The sequence below is a fragment of the Aquarana catesbeiana genome, linkage group LG02 (assembly GCF_042186555.1).
Source record: "Aquarana catesbeiana isolate 2022-GZ linkage group LG02, ASM4218655v1, whole genome shotgun sequence".
NCBI lineage: Eukaryota > Metazoa > Chordata > Amphibia > Anura > Ranidae > Aquarana > Aquarana catesbeiana.
Window position 1 is genome coordinate 177,161,692 of NC_133325.1, and position 19,510 is coordinate 177,181,201.

At 42.8% G+C, this 19,510-nt stretch overlaps 1 protein-coding gene across 4 annotated transcripts in view; it reads left to right on the top strand.

Moving 5' to 3' along the window:
- Window positions 1-19,510, top strand: part of LOC141127438 (retinol dehydrogenase 16-like) — a 198,537-nt gene that overhangs the window by 155,210 nt on the left and 23,817 nt on the right. For all 4 annotated transcript variants that reach the window (XM_073613868.1, XM_073613872.1, XM_073613869.1 and 1 more), the window contains 2 exons: window positions 12,625-12,942; window positions 16,406-16,664. In XM_073613868.1, the coding sequence (XP_073469969.1) occupies window positions 12,625-12,942; window positions 16,406-16,664 (577 nt within the window). The remainder of the gene's footprint in view (window positions 1-12,624; window positions 12,943-16,405; window positions 16,665-19,510) is intronic.

Sequence of the window (19,510 nt, forward strand, 5' to 3'; positions counted from 1 at the left end):
TCTGTGTGCTAATTATACCATTTTTGTTTTACATAGGGGAGAAAAGACTCGGAGGACACCCCTCATCTGAGGAGACCAGAGACCCCCCACCTCTGGAAGAAGGGGAAATACCCCAAACACAAGCTGAGCAGGAGGAGGAGGAAGAAGATGTGGTGGAAATTGGCACCACAACAGGTGAGTGTCTGCGACCACAGACTCAGGTAAGAGATGTATGCCGGCAGAATTTTGATACCTGTTTTTGTTTGGTTTCTCTCTTTTTTAGGTGATCGTGATGTTATGGATCGAGATCCTTTCACATCAGAAAGTGCCCAGATCCTGATCGGGGAGATCATGGGGTGTAATTTAGAATTGGAAAACCTCAAGAAAAAAAATCAATGATGTTATTCAAAAAAAATAATAACATCATTGATGTTTTGGGGCGAATTTAAAACCCCACAAAATCACTTTCTTTTATTGTGTGCTACAATCTTAAAAATTTTTAAGCGATGTTTCGAAAAGCCAAATTTGGAGGATGCACACAGTGTGCCAACATGTGCTATCTGCCATCACGGGAGATCAATGGATGCATTTTGGGGGTGCAATCCCTTCCTCAATAATAAAGTAGCAGTGAGGAAGGGGTTGCTCCCACAAAACACGTCCCCTGATCCCCCGTGATGGCAGCTAGCACATGTTGACATTCGTAAATTGGTGTGCATCTTCCAAATTTGGCTTTTCAAGGGGTGACTTCACCCCATCTGAACGCAATATCAAACACAGTTCCTAAATACTCATGTCTGATATTGCCTTCAAGTTTTACCATATGTGAACTTTGTAAGTTCAAGATTTTTGTCTTTCTTGTTGGTTTTACGCAGGCCTGTTTTATCGTAAATGGACATTTCTATTTTTGATAATGCCACCCCAAAATTTGTTATACAACAAACATGTTGGTTTGTTTTAAAAACCTTTTCTAAATGCACATGTGATTGTGCAGGTATTAAAATGTTTGTTAATCAAGAATGTGTGGATTATTGTCTCAACGCTACAACACTTTTGTGGTGATGTAATTGCTGTTTTCTGTGAAAATGGGGGTTATTTCCTAAGGGCAAATCCTCTTTGCACTACAAGTGCAGTTTCAGTGCAGTTTCAAGTGCACTTGTAGTATAAAAAGTGTCTACGCCTTTAGTAAATAACACCCAACAGTGCTTTGTATAAGGTTACACAATCACGCCATTTTCAGGACTCCCCACATTTCTGTCAGGGTCAGCTAAAACCAAACACAAGCAGTAAATGTCACCAAAGATTTTTTATTTTTTTTTGATAAATGCTTCACAAATTGTCTGGCATATTGATGGCCCCCCTACCCGCAAAGAACTCAAGGTATCTTAACCGGACATCACGGGCACTCAGGGAGGGCAAGCCAGGACGGCCACTTTCAAGTGCCGTCAGGGTTGTATCATGTAGAATTCCAGCCTCAGGCCCAACTGAGCCAGCATAGTTGGCAGAATGTTGGCGTAAAAAGTTATGTAGAACACAGCACGCCAGGATTAGATGAATAAGTTTATACTCCGCCATATGGATGGGTGTCATAAATAGGCGGAACCGGCTGGCCATGATTCCAAATGTGTTCTCCATCACTCTTCTGGCTCTGGCCAGCCGGTAATTAAAAACCCTCTGTTCCGGGGTGAGGGTCCTCATCGGGAATGGCCGCATAAGATGATCCCCCAGCGCAAATGCTTCATCCGCAACGAAGACGAATGGGAGTCCTTCCACATTGTCCTCTGGAGGTGGCAAGTCCAAGCTGCCATTCTGGAGATGCCTGTAGAACTCCGTCTGGGCGATGACTCCACCATCGGACATCCGGCCATTCTTCCCCACGTCCACATACAAGAAGTCGTAATTAGCCGACACCACCGCCAACATCACAATACTATTGAACCCCTTATAGTTGAAATAGTATGACCCGAGTTGGGTGGTGGGACGATGTGGACGTGTTTCACATCAATTGCCCCTCAGCAGTTCGGAAAGTCCCACGGCTGGGCAAAGTGGGAGGCCACAGTCTGCCATTCCTGTGGCGTGGAAGGAAACTGTTGAGGAAAACAAAAATAAATTACTATTTTTGCACATAAACATGGTAAGCAGATTAGGCACAAACATTCTTGGACAACCTCCAGATAGCATTTATTAAGGGGAAATTAACACCAAAGTATAAGGTACACCTATCATATCCCCCCCCCTCATGGGCCATTTCTAACATTATGGGGGGGGGGGATCTTGGACAGGTAACCCTCTTCACTTCATTGAGAGATGAATGCCTAAACACAGGGTATTACTTGGAACAGCCCCTCCTTAGTTACACTATTGGCAGCCCACTGGACAGGTAAGAAGTGTCATAATACAAAAATATAAATACACACTGTACACATTTGAGGACATTTGGATTTTCTGCTATTACCTATCAAGATAATAATAGAATACAAAAACTTTAAACAGTACCATTGGAAAGTATACAGGCAGGCCCTTGCACTTCATGCTTTGGGGAATACATCCATAAATCTGACCAGTAGAGAGATGGGTATAGTGTGTATGGGTTTGGCAAAGTCAGCAGATAGATGACTGAGGATAGATAGAGAATTGGGATCAGCTGACTTAGCAGTTGGGGGGAGGGAGGGTTTAGAAAAATGATTTGGGGACACTACAAAAAAAGCCTCTGGCACTCTGCCTGAATTTAAAGCACAAATCACATTTCTAAACATTTTAGGGGTGTTCGGGGTAAAGCACTACTATGGAGCTGATAAAATACATTGTTAAGGGACTACATGAGGTGAATATAGGGGCAGGAGAGCATGTTGGGGAGGTAAGTGAAGGCAGATATGTATGAAGGACTAAAAAAATAATTACATAAAAATCTAGCATGCATGAGGACAAAGGGGACATTCACAGCATATTACATTCATGGTAATTAGGGAATGAGGAAAGAAATACAATATCTTAGCAAACATTAAATACAATAAAATGTGATATTAAAGGATAAAAATCTTACCTTCATATACTCCTTCTGCAGGACCTGAATGATGGCAGAACAGGTCTCTGGGATAATGATACCCAGAGCCTGGGGGGAGATGCCTGTCGAGAGCTTGAGGTCCTGCAGGCTTCTCCCCGTCGCCAAGTACTGCAGGGTAGCTACCAACCTCTGCTCCGGAGTGATGGCTTGCCTCATGCAGCTATCCTGCCTGCTGATATAGGGGGTCAGCTAAGCCAACAAACGGTGAAATACGGGGTCCATCATCCTGAGAAAGTTCCTGAAATCATCAGGATTATTCTCACGGATCAAAAGGCATATGAGAGAACTGGTCACACTGAAGCAACCAATTCTTGGTCCATGAACTCCTCCCCACCCTGTTCATGGACTGGACTTTGTGTCAAGGTCAGGACCCCAACACCAAGCCCCTGCACAGCACGAACTCTACGAGGAGTACGTATATGAAACATGGCTAGAAAACGGTCGGCTGCTCAGAACAAAGTAACAGAATGCCTGTGAAGAGCGACCTGAAAAACAGTAACGAACGAACAAGAACACAATGACTAATTAAAGTCACGTGGAACTTGCTTGCACGCACTGAAGAGCAGATACAAACCCACAAGCACAAACTGAACCGCAGAAAAGGATCTGAAAGCCACGAGTCTGAAAAAGCGCGAATCGTCTCTCACCAAACTTTTACTAACACGAGATTAGCAAAAGGAGCCCAAAGGGTGGCAAGCTTGGTTCTGAACTGGCCTTTTCTAGTCTCGTCGTACGTGGTTGACGTCACCGCGTTCTTGGCGATCGGAAATTCCGACAACTTTGTGCGACCGCGTTTACGCAAAACAAGTTTGAGCCAACATCCGTCGGAAAAAATCGTAGGATTTTGTTGTCGAAATGTCCGAACAAAGTCCGACCATGTGTACAGGGCATAAGTGTATATTGATTGGTTTGCACAAAAGTCTACAAAATAGGGGATAGATTTATGGCATTTTTATTATTAATTTTTAATTTCTTAGTAATGGCGGCGATCTGCGATTTTTATCATGACTGACATTATGGCGGACACATCGGACACTCTTGACACTATTTTGGGGCCATTGTCATTTATACAGCAATCAGTGCTATAAAAATGCACTGATTACTGTATAAATGACACTGACAGGGAAGGGGTTAAACACTAGGGAGCAATCAAGCGGTTAAGTGTATCCTAGAGAGTGATTCTACCTGTGGGGGGGATGGGCTACCTAGGACATGACAGCGATCACTGCTCCCGATGACATGGAGCAGTAGATCTCTGTCATGTCACTAGGCAGAATGGGGAAATGCCCTGTTCTGCCGCTCCGTGACACGATCGTGGGACACCGGCGGACATAGAGTCCACGGGACCCGCGGGCACGGTAACGGAGCACGCGGCGGGCACATACGCGCCCACAATGCCACGTCTTAAAGGGGATGTACCTGTACGCTCATTTGCGCAGCCGTGCCATTGTGCTGACGTATATCGTCGTGCACTGGTCGGCAAGCGGTTAATGTTTACAGAGCTTATTAATGCACATCACTTCCTGTCTCTGTGTGTCTAGGTCAGAAATCCCAGAAAGAGGAAGTGGAGAGAGAGAAAGAGACAGATAACTGAGACACATGGCCTTATACACACACAGGGGCTGCTACTGCTGCTGTATTTTCACCCAGACAAAAGCAGAGGCTATTAGGAAAGTATCCCTGTGTTCTAATAGTTTAACTGCAGCTCCCCATTGAGTGTAAATCTAAATCCTTGTGGCGGACATATCTCTGTCCTATTGTTATTTGCTCACATGCACAGTGCAAGATAGCTAGATCTGTGCTACTGTATGTGTGTAGTGGTCATCTTGCTGTATATTAGTAGGTGAACCTGTTTATTGCAATAGAGTTTATATGCAGCTCTTGTCATTTTAGTTAGCCCTGTTCCTTTTAGCTTAGGGCTCAATAGCCAGCATAGGCTATAGCCAGCTTAGGCATCCTATGGCCTCTTCTGATAAATAGAGGTCCGGTTGCATGACAGAGTAGATAGGCTAACTCTGAGATCCAGTGCTACACCACAGTTTCTGCTGGTGAGAAGCTGCATTCCAAGCTAGTTGGACATTAGTTGGAGGATCTTCCCATCACTGCTAATCTGGTCTCCGACACAAAGGACACTGCATTGTGGACCCCTGCAACTGGACTTTGCTGCATCAATAATCTGGAGATATTGCTATTAATAACTATATACCTGTGTAGTGCCAAGAGGCATGCCTCATGTTTAAACAGAAACTTCTGACACAGGAATGTGAAAATTGACTGCTATAGGCTGTGAGTACAGGGCAACAAATGACACCAATCAACTATATGATCAATGCACATCTTGTACAGGTGAAGGTTTGTAATGCCTTTAATAGACCGAAAGGAAGCAAACAAGAGAAGCTAATTATTAGGATTTACATATATTTTAACCACTGTACAACATAATTTTCAACAGTCTTATTCTTTAAAAACATCTGTCACCTATTGTGTCTAATAAGATTAAATCCCCAAATGTTTCCAGTGCAGGCTAGGAGGTGAAAGGAATATAGAGAACATGGACACTTTTTTCTGATATGTCATGTATTGTCCTGTATGAGTTATGACATAGTTATAATATGTGTAATATTACTTTAATGCTATAGCCATACACGTATTGGTTGAACTAGATGGACTTATGTCTTTTTTTCCACCTAAGTACAGTAACTTTCACATGCGTTTGCAAATGTGTGCTAACTAAACCCCTGCCTTTAACCACTTCAGCCCCGGAAGGATTTACCCCCTTCCTGACCAGAGCACTTTTTACAATTTGGCACTGCGTCGCTTTAACTGCTAATTGCGCGGTCATGCAATGCTGTAACCAAACGAAATTTGCGTCCTTTTCTTCCCACAAATAGAGCTTTCTTTTGATGGTATTTGATCACCTCTGCCGTTTTTATTTTTTGCGCTATACACGGAAAAAGACCGAAAATTTTGAAAAAAAATGATATTTTCTACTTTTTGTTCTAAAAAAAATCCAATAAACTCAATTTTAGTCATACATTTAGGCCAAAATGTATTTGGCCACATGTCTTTGGTAAAAAAAATGTCAATAAGTGTATATTTATTGGTTTGCGCAAAAGTTATAGCGCCTACAAACTAGGGTACATTTTCTGGAATTTACACAGTCTTTAATTTATGACTGCCTATGTCATTTCTTGAGGTGCTAAAATGACAGGGCAGTACAAAACCCCCACAAATGACCCCATTTTGGAAAGTAGACACCCCAAGGAAATTGCTGAGAGGCATGTTGAGCCCATTGAATATTCATTTTTTTTGTCCCAAGTGATTGAATAATGAAAAAAAAAAAAAAAAAAAAACAAAATTACAAAAAGTTGTCACTAAATGATATATTGCTCACACAGGCCATGGGCCTATGTGGAATTGCACCCCAAAATACATTTAGCTGCTTCTCCTGAGTATGGGGATACCACATGTGTGGGACTTTTTGGGAGCCTAGCCGCATACGGGGCCCCGAAAACCAATCACTGCCTTCAGGATTTCTAAGGGCGTACATTTTTGATTTTACTCCTCACTACCTATCACAGTTTTGAAGGCCATAAAATGCCCAGATGGCACAAACCCCCCCCAAATGACCCCATTTTGGAAAGTAGACACCCCAAGCTATTTGCTGAGAGGCATGTTGAGTCCATGGAATATTTTATATTTTGACACAAGTTGCGGGAAAGTGACAATTTATTTTTTTTTTTTTTTTTTTTTTGCACAAAGTTGTCACTAAATGATATATTGCTCACACAGGTCATGGGCATATGTGGAATTGGACCCCAAAATACATTTAGCTGCTTCTCCTGAGTATGGGGATACCACATGTGTGGGACTTTTTGGGAGCCTAGCCGCGTACGGGACCCCGAAAACCAATCACCGCCTTCAGGATTTCTAAGGGTGTACATTTTTGATTTCACTCTTCACTGCCTATCACAGTTTCGGAGGCCATGGAATGCCCAGGTGGCACAAAACCCCCCCAAATGACCCCATTTTGGAAAGTAGACACCCCAAGCTATTTGCTGAGAGGCATGGTGAGTATTTTGCAGCTCTCATTTGTTTTTGAAAATGAAGAAAGACAAAAAAAAAAATTTTTTTTTTCTTTTTTTAATTTTCAAAACTTTGTGACAAAAAGTGAGGTCTGCAAAATACTCACTATACCTCTCAGCAAATAGCTTGGGGTGTCTACTTTCCAAAATGGGGTCATTTGGGGGGGGGTTTGTGCCACCTGGGCATTCCATGGCCTCCGAGACTGTGATAGGCAGTGAAGAGTGAAATCAAAAATTTACGCCCTTAGAAAGCCTGAAGGCGGTGCTTGGTTTTCGGGGTCCCATACGTGGCTAGGCTCCCAAAAAGTCTCACACATGTGGTATCCCCGTACTCAGGAGAAGCAACAGAATGTATTTTGGGGTGTAATTTCACATATTCCCATGGCATGTTTGAGCAATATATCATTTAGTGACAACTTTGTGCAAAAAAAAAAAAAAATAATAATAATTTGTCTCTTTCCCGCAACTTGTGTCACAATATAAAATATTCCATGGACTCGACATGCCTCTCAGCAAATAGCTTGGGGTGTCTACTTTCCAAAATGGGGTCATTTGGGGGGGTTTGAACTGTCCTGGCATTTTATGCACAACATTTAGAAGCTTATGTCACACATCACCCACTCTTCTAACCACTTGAAGACAAAGCCCTTTCTGACACTTTTTGATTACATGAAAAAATTATTTTTTTTTGCAAGAAAATTACTTTGAACCCCCACACATTATATATTTTTTTAAAGCAAATGCCCTACAGATTAAAATGGTGGGTGTTTAATTTTTTTTTTTCACACAGTATTTGCGCAGCGATTTTTCAAACGCATTTTTTGGGGAAAAAACACACTTTTTTACATTTTAATGCACTAAAACACACTATATTGCCCAAATGTTTGATGAAATAAAAAAGATGATCTTAGGCCGAGTACATGGATACCAAACATGACATGCTTTACAACTGTGCACAAACGTGCAGTGACAACAAAATAAATACATTTTTAAAAGCCTTTAAAAGCCTTTACAGGTTACCACTTTAGATTTACAGAGGAGGTCTACTGCTAAAATTACTGCCCTCGATCTGACCGTCGCGGTGATACCTCACATGCATGGTGCAATTGCTGTTTACATTTGACGCCAGACCGACGCTTGCGTTCGCCTTAGCGCGAGAGCAGGGGGGACAGGGGTGCTTTTTTTTTTTTTTTTTTTTTTTCTTTATTATTTTTTTGCTTTTTTATCTTATTTTAAAACTGTTCCTTTCATTTTTTTTTTTTTTAATCATTTTTATTGTTATCTCAGGGAATGTAAATATCCCCTATGATAGCAATAGGTAGTGACAGGTACTCTTTTTTGAAAAAATTGGGGTCTATTAGACCCTAGATTTCTCCTCTGCCCTCAAAGCATCTGACCACACCAAGATCGGTGTGATAAAATGCTTCCCCAATTTCCCAATGGCGCTATTTACATCCGGCGAAATCTAAGTCATAAAATGCTCGTAGCTTCCTGTTTCTTAGGCCATAGAGATGTTTGGAGCCACTCTGGTCTCTGATCAGGTCTATGGTCAGCTGGCTGAATCACCGGCTGCATTCTCAGGTTCCCTGTTGAGACAGGAGAGCCAGAGAAAAACACGGAAGACGGTGGGGGGGGGGGGGCATTCTCTCCCACTGCTTGTAAAAGCAGTCTAGAGGCTAATTAGCCGCTAGGATTGCTTCTACATGAAAGCCGACCGCTGGCTGAAAAGAATGATACCAAGATGATACCTAAACCTGCAAGCATCATTCTGGTATAACCACTCAAAGTCGTGAATGCTGTACTCAGACAAAAATATGGTTAACAATAAAGCACAGTAAACGGTAAAGTATAAAAAATTGCAGACCTGAAAAGCAAACATGATAAAACATAATAACAATAAAACATTGCAGAATAGAATACAGTAAAAAAGAGCAGAACAATAGAGAGAATAGAGAGAGAGAGAATAGAGAGAGAACAATAAAACGACAACTATTATTTTTTATTTTATATTTTTGTTTGTGTTTTTTTTTTTTTTTTTTCACTTTTTTTGTAACTGTAACTTTTATAACTGTAACCGGTTCCAGGTTCGGGTCTCTCAAAATGCGATGGCATCTTGGGAGACCCTGTGAAAGTGTGTCCTAGTCTGTGCAATGCTGTACCCTACGCTAATACTCAGCTAGTGAATGGTAGCGTTCAAAACATTCACCAATACAAAGACCAGGATTGTCAGGACAGGAGGGACAATAATAGAGGGTGTCACGCCTATATCCGCGCTTGCTGCAGACACAACATCTTTTTTGGGGGGGTTCGCTGGGTAGGGGTACTCGGGAGGACATAAAAATGCCTCTCATGCAGCCGACTGCATTTGGTTGGGGATGTGAATGGGGGAAGTACGGGCGCTGCAGAAGTGGTGGGTTCCCAATTAGGATTGGCGAATGCAGCAGGAAGGGCATTATGGGCACGACGGGCCTGTGTTTGTCTTTTTGGTGGCAGCGGGACACTACTTGTGCTTGCCACCTCACCAGCTTGAACTGCACTTATGGGACTCGCCACGTCACCAAGTGTTACTGCAGTGCTGGTTTGACTACGACCGGGGTGTACTAGGCCGCTGGCGCTTGCCAGTTCACCAAAACGCTACCAAAAAAACTGTTAACGATCGCAGGGATCAGGCCTGACTCTGCGAACGCTGCAGTTATGCATTTAGTGTTTTGTAAGTGACAGTGATCGATCGATACTGCACTTGGGTGGGCTGGGCTGGGCCGGGCGGAGGGGCAAAACACAGGTGCTAGCAGGTATCTGGGCTGATCCCGCTAACACTGCGTTTTTGGGAACCCTAAACTGCTGGGGACGCCAGTATAGATCTGATCGGATCAGATATTGATCAGTTCAGATACTATACCACTAAGGGAGGTGTACAGTGCGTGCGTGGGTGTTAGCGCTACTGGCACTAACCTGACGCTGCCTGGGGCTGGTGCTTGCCAGTTCACCAAAACGCTACAAAAAAAACTGTTAGCGATCGCAGGGATCAGGCCTGACTCTGCGAACGCTGCAGTTATGCGTTTAGTGTTTTGTAAGTGACAGTGATCGATCGATACTGCACTTGGGTGGGCTGGGCTGGGCCGGGCGGAGGGGTAAAACGCAGTTGCTAGCAGGTATCTGGGCTGATCCCGCTAACACTGCGTTTGTGGGAACCCTAAACTGCTGGGGACGCTAGTATAGATCTGATCGGATCAGATATTGATGCGTTCAGATACTATACCACTAAGGGAGGTGTACGGTGCGTGGGTGTTAGCGGTACTGGCACTAACCTGACGCTGCCTGGGGCTGGTGCTTGCCATTTCACCAAAATGCTACCAAAAAAACTGTTAGCGATCGCAGGGATCAGGCCTGACTCAGCGAACGCTGCAGTTATGCGTTTAGTGTTTTGTAAGTGACAGTGATCGATCGATACTGCACTTGGGTGGGCTGGGCCGAGCTGGGCGGAGGGGCAAAACGCAGGTGCTAGCAGGTATCTGGGCTGATCCCGCTAACACTGTGTTTTTGGGAACCCTAAACTGCTGGGGACGCCAGTATAGATCTGATCGGATCAGATATTGATGCGATCAGATACTATACCACTAAGGGAGGCGTATGCTGCGTGCGTGGGTGTTAGCGGTACTGGCGCTAATCTGACCCTGCCTGGGGCGACGCATATCACCGCCGGGCGATCAGGGGGCTAAATCTTTATTCGGTAATAAACGGCGGGTTCCCTGACACTATAAAAAATAAACAAACTAACCAGCGTCACCCGTAACGGTTATACAGTGATCAGTGGTGAAAGGGTTAACTAGGGGGCAATCAAGGGGTTAAAACATTTATTAGATAGTATATGGGGGTCCCTGTCGCTATAAAACTCTGACGGCGAACCTAAATATTTACGTCCCTAACTAGCATCACCAGCGACACTAATACAGCGATCAGAAAAATGATCGCTTAGCGACACTGGTGACAGGGGGTGTTCAAGGGGTTAAAACTTTATTAGGGGGGGTTAGGGGGGTACCCTAGACCTACAGGGGGCCTAACACTCACTGCCCTGACACTGTAACTGTCACAAACTGACACCAATACAGTAATCAGAAAAAAAAAAAAAAAAAAAAAAACCTGCTGGTGTCAGTTTGTGACAGGGGGGGGGGGGGGTGATTGGGGGGGGATCGGGGTGTTTAGTGTGCCTGGCATGTTCTACTGTGTGTGGTGTGTTGGTGCACTTACATTGCAGTCTTCTCTCCTCGGCCCGGAACGGAAAATACCGAGCCGAGGAGAGATGACATCATTTCCTCTGCCTCTGTGTACAATACAGAGGCAGGGAAATGATCCCATTGGCTGAGAGCGATCGCGAGGGGGGGGGCCACGAATGGATGGCCTCCCCCTCACCTCCGATCGCCGGGGGAGATTTGCCGACCGCCGCAGGCACCGGGGGGGGGTCCGATCGGACCCCCCACCCGCGGGCAGGCAAGGACGTACATATACGTCCTTTTGCCTGCCCGTGCCGCTCTGTCGACGTATATAGTCGTGCGGCGGTCGGCAAGTGGTTAACATACGGTTAGACAGGTAAATTTGGTTGGTCAGCAGACTGGTTGGTGAGTTGAGCTATGGAATTGTCTTTTTCTTGTATGTATATGCCCTCCATGTGCTCCTTACTGTGAAGGCCAGTTATGGGTGTGGGCGGTGACCAGTGTCTTGTTACAGTTTGTATATTTGGGTCGGGGACACACTGGACGCCTCTGCTGCTTTTGCTGGGTGTCCAGTGTGTGTCCTGTCCCTTTAAGGGGGCTAGGGCGGCCTCCTGGCTCACCTGTCTCACACCTATCCATTCAATGCATGTGCTTCCACTGTGGAGACACTTATAAATTTAGTGTTAGGACTGCAAGTAATACAGGGTGCCTTGACGAGGCCTTGCAGCTTTCACATGCGTTTGCAAATGTGTGCTAACTAAACCCCTGCCTTTAACATACGGTTAGACAGGTAAATTTGGTTGGTCAGCAGACTGGTTGGTGAGTTGAGCTATGGAATTGTCTTTTTCTTGTAACTATATGTAACTATGTAACAAACATCCTGAGGTTTAAAGCAGACCTTTGCCCTCTTTCACTAAAAATCACATCAGCATGCTGATATGAAATCATCTTATATTCATTAGTTTAAGAGACACTTTTTGCTTTTACTTACAAAAACAGATTTTTCACTTCCAAGGTGAGTGAGGCACTGGTGAAGTAGCCCTGACCTCACAGCTGAATCCTGGGAAGGCTACACCCCCAGTGCCTTCCTAGGAAACCTTGTCTTTGAGCAGCTGGATCTTAAGGGAAAGGGCATTTTTCCCCCTCAGAAGAAGTCTGCAATTATCCATAAGTATCTGTTTTGTGGATTACCATGACTATACAAATCTAAAGTGCTTTTGTTGCAATTGTTTTATATAAGGTAATGTTCCTCTTTAACTTAAAATTCACTCTTTATCTACCATGTTAGAGAAAATGTGGCTTCCTCTGCTGGTGGTGCTGGGTCTGCTCCTCCTTTACAGATGGTACAGACAGAGCCAGATACTGGAGATTATTACAGGCAAATACGTCTTCATCACTGGATGTGATTCAGGATTTGGGAATAAGCTGGCAAAACAGCTGGATAATCGCGGAATGAAGGTTCTGGCGGCTTGTCTGACAAACACAGGAGCTAGTGAGTTAAAGAAAGAATGTTCCAGCAGATTACAAACTGTGATTTTGGATGTTTCAGACAGCCAAAGTGTTAGTTCTGCTGCAACCTGGGTCAATGGCATTGTTGCAGATAAGGGTAAGAATTTAACATATATGTTATGAATTTAATTATGTATTTTTGTTTTGATTTTTTTAACATACAAATTAAAATAAGCAGAATATTTTTTTTAAAGGTAAAGAACATCTACAAACTGAACAGTACATAATAAAAGAAACAATTGAAGTCAGGTTTTTACTTTTGTATATCTTAGAGCAAATAAACCAAAAAAAAAAAAAATGTTTTAACCACTTCAGCCCGGAAGTTTTGGCTGCTGAATGACCGGGCCATTTTTTGTGATTCGGCACTGCGTCGCTTCAACTGACAATTGCGCAGTCTTGCAACGCTGCAACCAAACAAAATTGACATCCGTTTTTTCCCACAAATAGAGCTTTCTTTTGGTGGCATTTGATCGCCTCTGCGGTTTTTATTTTTTGCGCTATAAACAAAAAAAGGAGCGACAATCTTGGAAAAAAAACCCACAATATTTTATACTTTTTGCTATAATAAATATCCCCCCCCCCCCTTTTTTTTTTAAAAAACAAAACAAATTTTTTCTCAGTTTAGGCCAATATGTATTCTTCCACATATTTTTGGTAAAAAAAAAAAAAAATCGCAATAATCGTATATTGAGTGGTTTGCGCAAAAGTTATAGCGTCTACAAAATAGGGGATAGATTTAAAGCATTATTATTATTATTTTTACTAGTAATGGCGGCGATTGTGATTTTTATCGGGACTGCAACATTATGGCGGACACATCTTACACTTTTGACATATTTTTGGGACCATTGGCATTTATACAGCGGTCAGTGCTATAAAAATGCACTGATTGCTGTAAAAATGTCACTGGCAGGGAAGAGGTTAACACTAGGGGGCGAGCAAGGGGTTAACTGTGTTCACTGTGTGTGTTTCTAACTGTAGGGGGAGGGGACTGACCTAGAGGAAGTGACGGATCGTGATTCCTAGCTATCTGCGATCTGTCATGCCTCTCTGAACAGGACAGGGATTTGTGTGCTTACACACACACACACACACACACACACACACACACACACACACACACACACACACACACACACACACACACACACACACACACACACACACACACACACACACGTCCCAGTTCTGCCTCTTGTGCCCGGGATCACTCGTGGCCGGTGGTCATCGCGACCGTCGGCCACAAGCATCGGCACCCCTGCTGTGCCTGCTATCCCGTCGGCTCGCAGGATCATGCTGACCTGCCTCAGTAAAATGACAGCGGCTGGTCGGCAATCGGTTAAAGGATAAGTTCACTTTTGGAGAATATTACACATTGCACCAGTATTTAGGGTGTAACATATAACATGCTCCAAGTCAAGGTAGCTTTAAGTTAGGTATACACAGCCTTCTGGAAGCTGAGTGTCTCTTGTTGTTAAGAAAAGCTGATTTACAAAATTAAATTAGAACTGTATTTTTTCAGAAAGTACAATTTATTCCTTTTTGCTTTTCCTAAAGGGGAACTAACGTTTCACTGTCACAAACGGAGAGCAGACAAGCTCTTTATTGCAGAAGGTGAAAGTAAACAATAATAAAACTAATGCAGCCAACACATCTAAGGACTGGTAAACTGCAAATCAAGAATTTTTGTTTTATAATTTTTGTTGCTTAGCTTATGTCCTTTAAAGTGATTGTAAGCGATCACCTTGTAAACAACCCAAACATTTTTGTATAGATATAAAAATACATTATAAATGATCACATTCTCTCTGTTCTCAGCTGCAAAAGAGCTGGGGGGAGGAGAAGCAGCAGCATACTGAGCTTCCCAGTGAATGGCTGGGCGTGTCAGGACAAATCTGATCATTGGAGGAGAGCAGGCTGAGTTCTCAGCATGGCTAGAGAACTGACCATGGGGTTCTTCTGCTTAGTATGGTCAGTTTTTAATAGGAAAGCAGAGGGACTGTCAGGAACACCAGGGATTTTACATAAAGGAAGCATACAAAGAGAACAGGATACTTTCTCATACAAGTACATGGTACAGCAGGTCTATATCAGAAATATGAAATTTTGAGTTAACAAACTCTTTAAGTTTGACTGTGGACAAAGGCTCAGATACACTATTTTATTTATAGTAGAATTCCAGGCTTAAAAAAAAAAAAAAAAAAAAAAAGATTAAAAAAAAAGTGTTCCCCAGTAGTTAAAATAAAAAGCAGATACAGATGTAATGGTGGCGATGGTAAAGAATTTATTAAAAAAAAATAAAAAATAAAAAAAAGGGGAGATGTGGATTTAACTTTTGCTAAATATACCTGAAGGGTGGATTTTGATGTGATTGCTTTGAGACTGGCTTCACACTTGTGTTCTGCTGCATTTTACAAATTTTGCCTTGTTTTGGGGTATTCTTCTATCCTATCACAAGCGACCATTGATATCTACTCTAAATTCAACCAGGATTGGTTGCATGCAACCAGCTATATAAATTGATTATGGTGCATCTGTTAAGCACATCCCAGATACTTCATGCAACTGGTTGGTGAATGGATCAAACCAATGTGCACATGATAAAAAATAATGTTTATCCATGTATTGCAACTTGTTCCCTGGTAATATGCAGATAATGAAAAACCCCTCCACTTTACCCAATGGAGGAAAATATGTTTGCTAATGTTATGATAATGTATAACTGCACTTTCATGAAAAAATTACACATTCATACTTGTCCCAATAAAATCTAAAAATATGATGCATTACCTATAGTCCTATTCCATACTTCCCAACATTCTGAAATGATAAAAAGGGACACCTTTTAGAACACAGAATGTAGGAAAAGAACACGTCCCTGTCACAGGTCCGGTTCCATGGACCACAAATATCTAATATGAAGAAAATGATTGGCTAAACCACACAAGTGTATTTTTTTTTTTTTACCTCTCTTGTTCTGTTTTCTGTTTTGGCATTTCAAAATAACAAATACAGTAATATAAAAGGTTGGATAAAAAAAGTTTAGTGCATCATACCACTTTTGGTAGTAAAATAGTACATTTTGTATAGAGATGTACACATCAGGCCCCATTCACACCTGGAACACACACAGAAATATGAATTTCCACACACATTCCCAGAACTGGGAAGGTTGAGTTTTACTAACTTTATTCTTTGTGTCATGTATTTACATGTGTTCATTAACTAAGGGTAACATCAAAAATTTAAAAAAATGTTAAGATCATATTCAGAGAACAAAATAAATGTATACACATGGAATACCTGACAACTTTATGAACCCATTTGAAATGTAAATCAGTAGTGCCTTGCCCCATAAGTATTTTACTTTTTTTTTTTTTTAAATCCACCTTTATGAATAGTTTGGAGGAGTGCGTAGAAAGGTGTAAAAAAAAAAAAAAAAAAAAAAAAAAAGTATTAAAAAATGTATTTTTAGAAGAGAAGCAATAAGGCTACTCTAATCTTTCTGGAATTCAATTTTTAATCACACTGTATTCTACTCTTCTCTTTCCTCTTGGCAGGTCTTTGGGGGCTAGTGAATAATGCTGGAATTGTAATTCCTATGGCCCCCAATGAATGGTTGACTAGGGAAGGTTTTCGCAAGGTACTGGAAGTCAATCTCTTGGGAATGGTAGATGTTACAATCAACTTGCTTCCTCTTATCAGAAAATCCCAAGGACGCATTGTCAATGTATCTAGTATTGCAGGAAGGGTAACACTATGTGGAGGTGGTTACTGCTTATCCAAGTATGGAATAGAAGCTTTTTCTGACAGCCTAAGGTAACTTGTTTAACTTCAAGTACATGGTGTACCCACAACAGCATAAGGATGGGTTCACACTAGTGCAAATTGGATGCGGAATTCTGGCATCCAATTCGCAATAGCAGGAGATTGTGACCGGCTCTCTATGGAGCCGGTTCACATATGTCCGCTGCGGCTCCAGTGCAAATTTGCACTGGGTTCTCTACGTCTTTTGGTCCATTTGAGGTCCAAATTCAGCCAAAGATTCGGGCTGAAATCAGACCTGAAATGGTGAACAGGGACGCATCATACGCCTGCAGCTTAGATGTGAACCCAGCCTAAGTAACTGACAGCTTTCCTACATGCTGTATTTTAAAATGTAATGTCTGTAGGATCAGTGATGCTAAATAAACTGCTAGCACTTAGCACTAAAAATATGTAAAAAGGAAAATGAAATTAAATGTGTATGCAACATGTATGCAAGTGGTACAGGGAAGCCCACTGGATGTACTAACACTGAGCAGAAGAGAGACAGAGAGACACATATATATATATATATATATATATATATATATATAATATATATATACACACACACACACACACGTACACCCCTCACATTTTTGTAAATATTTTATTATATCTTTTCATGTGACAACACTGAAGAAATTACACTTTTCTACAATGTAAAGTAGTGAGTGTACAGCTTGTATAACAGTGTAAATTTGCCGCCCCCTTCAAAATAACTCAACACACAGCCATTAATGTCTAAACCACTGGCAACAAAAGTGAGTACAACCCCTATGTGGAAAATGGCCAAATTGGGCCCAATTAGCCATTTTCCCTCCCCGGTGTCACGTGACTCATTAGTGTTACAAGGTCTCAGGTGTGAATGGGGAGCAGGTGTGTTAAATTTGGTGTTATCGCTCTCACTCTCTCTTCGATACTGTTCACTGAAAGTTCAACATGGCACCTGATGGCAAAGAACTCTCCAAGGATCTGAAAAAAAGAATTGTTGACCATACAGCTGTTTAACAGGACAGGTTCCACTCAGAACAGGCCTCACCATGGTCGACCAAAGAAGTTGAGGTGCACGTGCGCAGCATCCTATCCAAGGAGGTTGTCTTTGGGAAATAAACCCAAATGTGGTCTGATAAGACCAAGATAAACTTATTTGGTTCAGATGGTGTCAAGCGTGTGTCGCGGCAACCAGGGGAATAGTACAAAGACAAGTGCGTCTTGCCTACAGTCAAGCATGGTGGTGGGAGTGTCATGGTCTGGGGCTGGGCTGCATGAGTGCTGCCGGCACTTGGGAGCTACAGTTTGAGGAAACCATGATTGCCAACATGTACTGTGACATACTGAAGCAGAGCATGATCCCCTCCCTTCGGAGACTGGGCCGCAGGGCAGCATTTCAACATAACGACCCCAAACACACCTCCAAGTAGACCACTGCCTTGCTAAAGAAGCTGAGGGTAAAGGTGATGGACTGACCAAGCATGTCTCCAGACCTAAACCCTATTGGGCATCCTCAAATGGAAGGTGGAGGAGTGCAAGGTCTCCAACATCCACCAGCTCTGTGATGTCATCATGGAGGAGTGGAAGAGGACTCCAGTGGCAACCTGTGAAGCTTTGGTGAACTCCATGCCCAAGTGATAAAGAGAAACAAGAGAGAAAATATGGTGGCAACACACAATATTGACACTTTGGGCCCAATTTGGACATTTTCACTTAGGGGTGTACTCACTTTTTTTGTCAGCTGTTTAGACATCAATGGCTGCGTGTTGAGTTATTTTGAGGGGACAGGAAATTTACACTGTTGTGAAAGCTGTAAACTGGCTACTTTACAATTGTACCAAAGTGTGATTTCTAAGTGTTGTCACATGAAAAGATATAATATATTTACAAAAATGTGAGGGGTGTATTCACTTTTGTGAGATACTGTGTATAATATATATATATATATATATATATACACACACACACACACACACACACACACACTATATAGTAGTACTCCCCCCGTAGGGGCTGCTGGTAACTGACTCTCCTATCCCTGCACAGCCAGTCAACACGTTTCTCCACTTGCAGCCAGACACAAGAAGTCAGTCCCGTAACTTGTTTTTGTTATTTTTATTATGGGTATAACAACTTGAATAGGGTGAAGGGATTTATGGGATGCCCAGTAGATGATGAACACAGCAAAACTTTGGGGGCAATCTTCCTCTGTCCTCTGTACAAAAATTAAGATTAAGTAGCAAAAGCCCCTTACAGGCTAGGAACCCTCTGGCCCTATTTGAATCTTAGCACAGTTCGTTGCACACTAAATATCTCTCTCTCTCTCTCTCTCTCTCTCTTCTCTCTCTCTCTCTCTCTCTCTCTCTCTCTCTCTCTCTCTCTCTTCTCTCTCTCTCTCTCTCTCTCTCTCTACTCTCTCTCTCTCTCTCTCTCTCCTCTCTCCTCTCCTCTTCTCTCTCCTCTCTCTCTCTCTCTCTCTCTCTCTCTCTCTCTCTCTCTCTCTCTCTCTCCTCTCTCTCTCTCTCTCTCTCTCTCTCTCTCTCCTCTCTCTCTCCTCTCTCTCTCTCTCTCTCTCTCTCTCTCTCTCTCTCTCTCTCTCTCTCTCTCTCTCTCTCTCTCTCTCTCTCTCTCTCTCTCTCTCTCTCTCTCTCTCTCTCTCTCTCTCTCTCTCATCACGATTATAGGTGGCAGGAGAGGTGCCTCCCTCTCGCATCTTCCCAGTCATTTCCGAGCTTACTGGAGCCGTCAGTAAGCCCGGAACCAATCCGATGTGGCCGATGGCTAGACAGGAAGTCGAGTGAGGGCAAGATAGCCCCCACTCAGCTCTATGCCCTTGGAGGACCGGAGCAACCTCCAACGTCACTTCC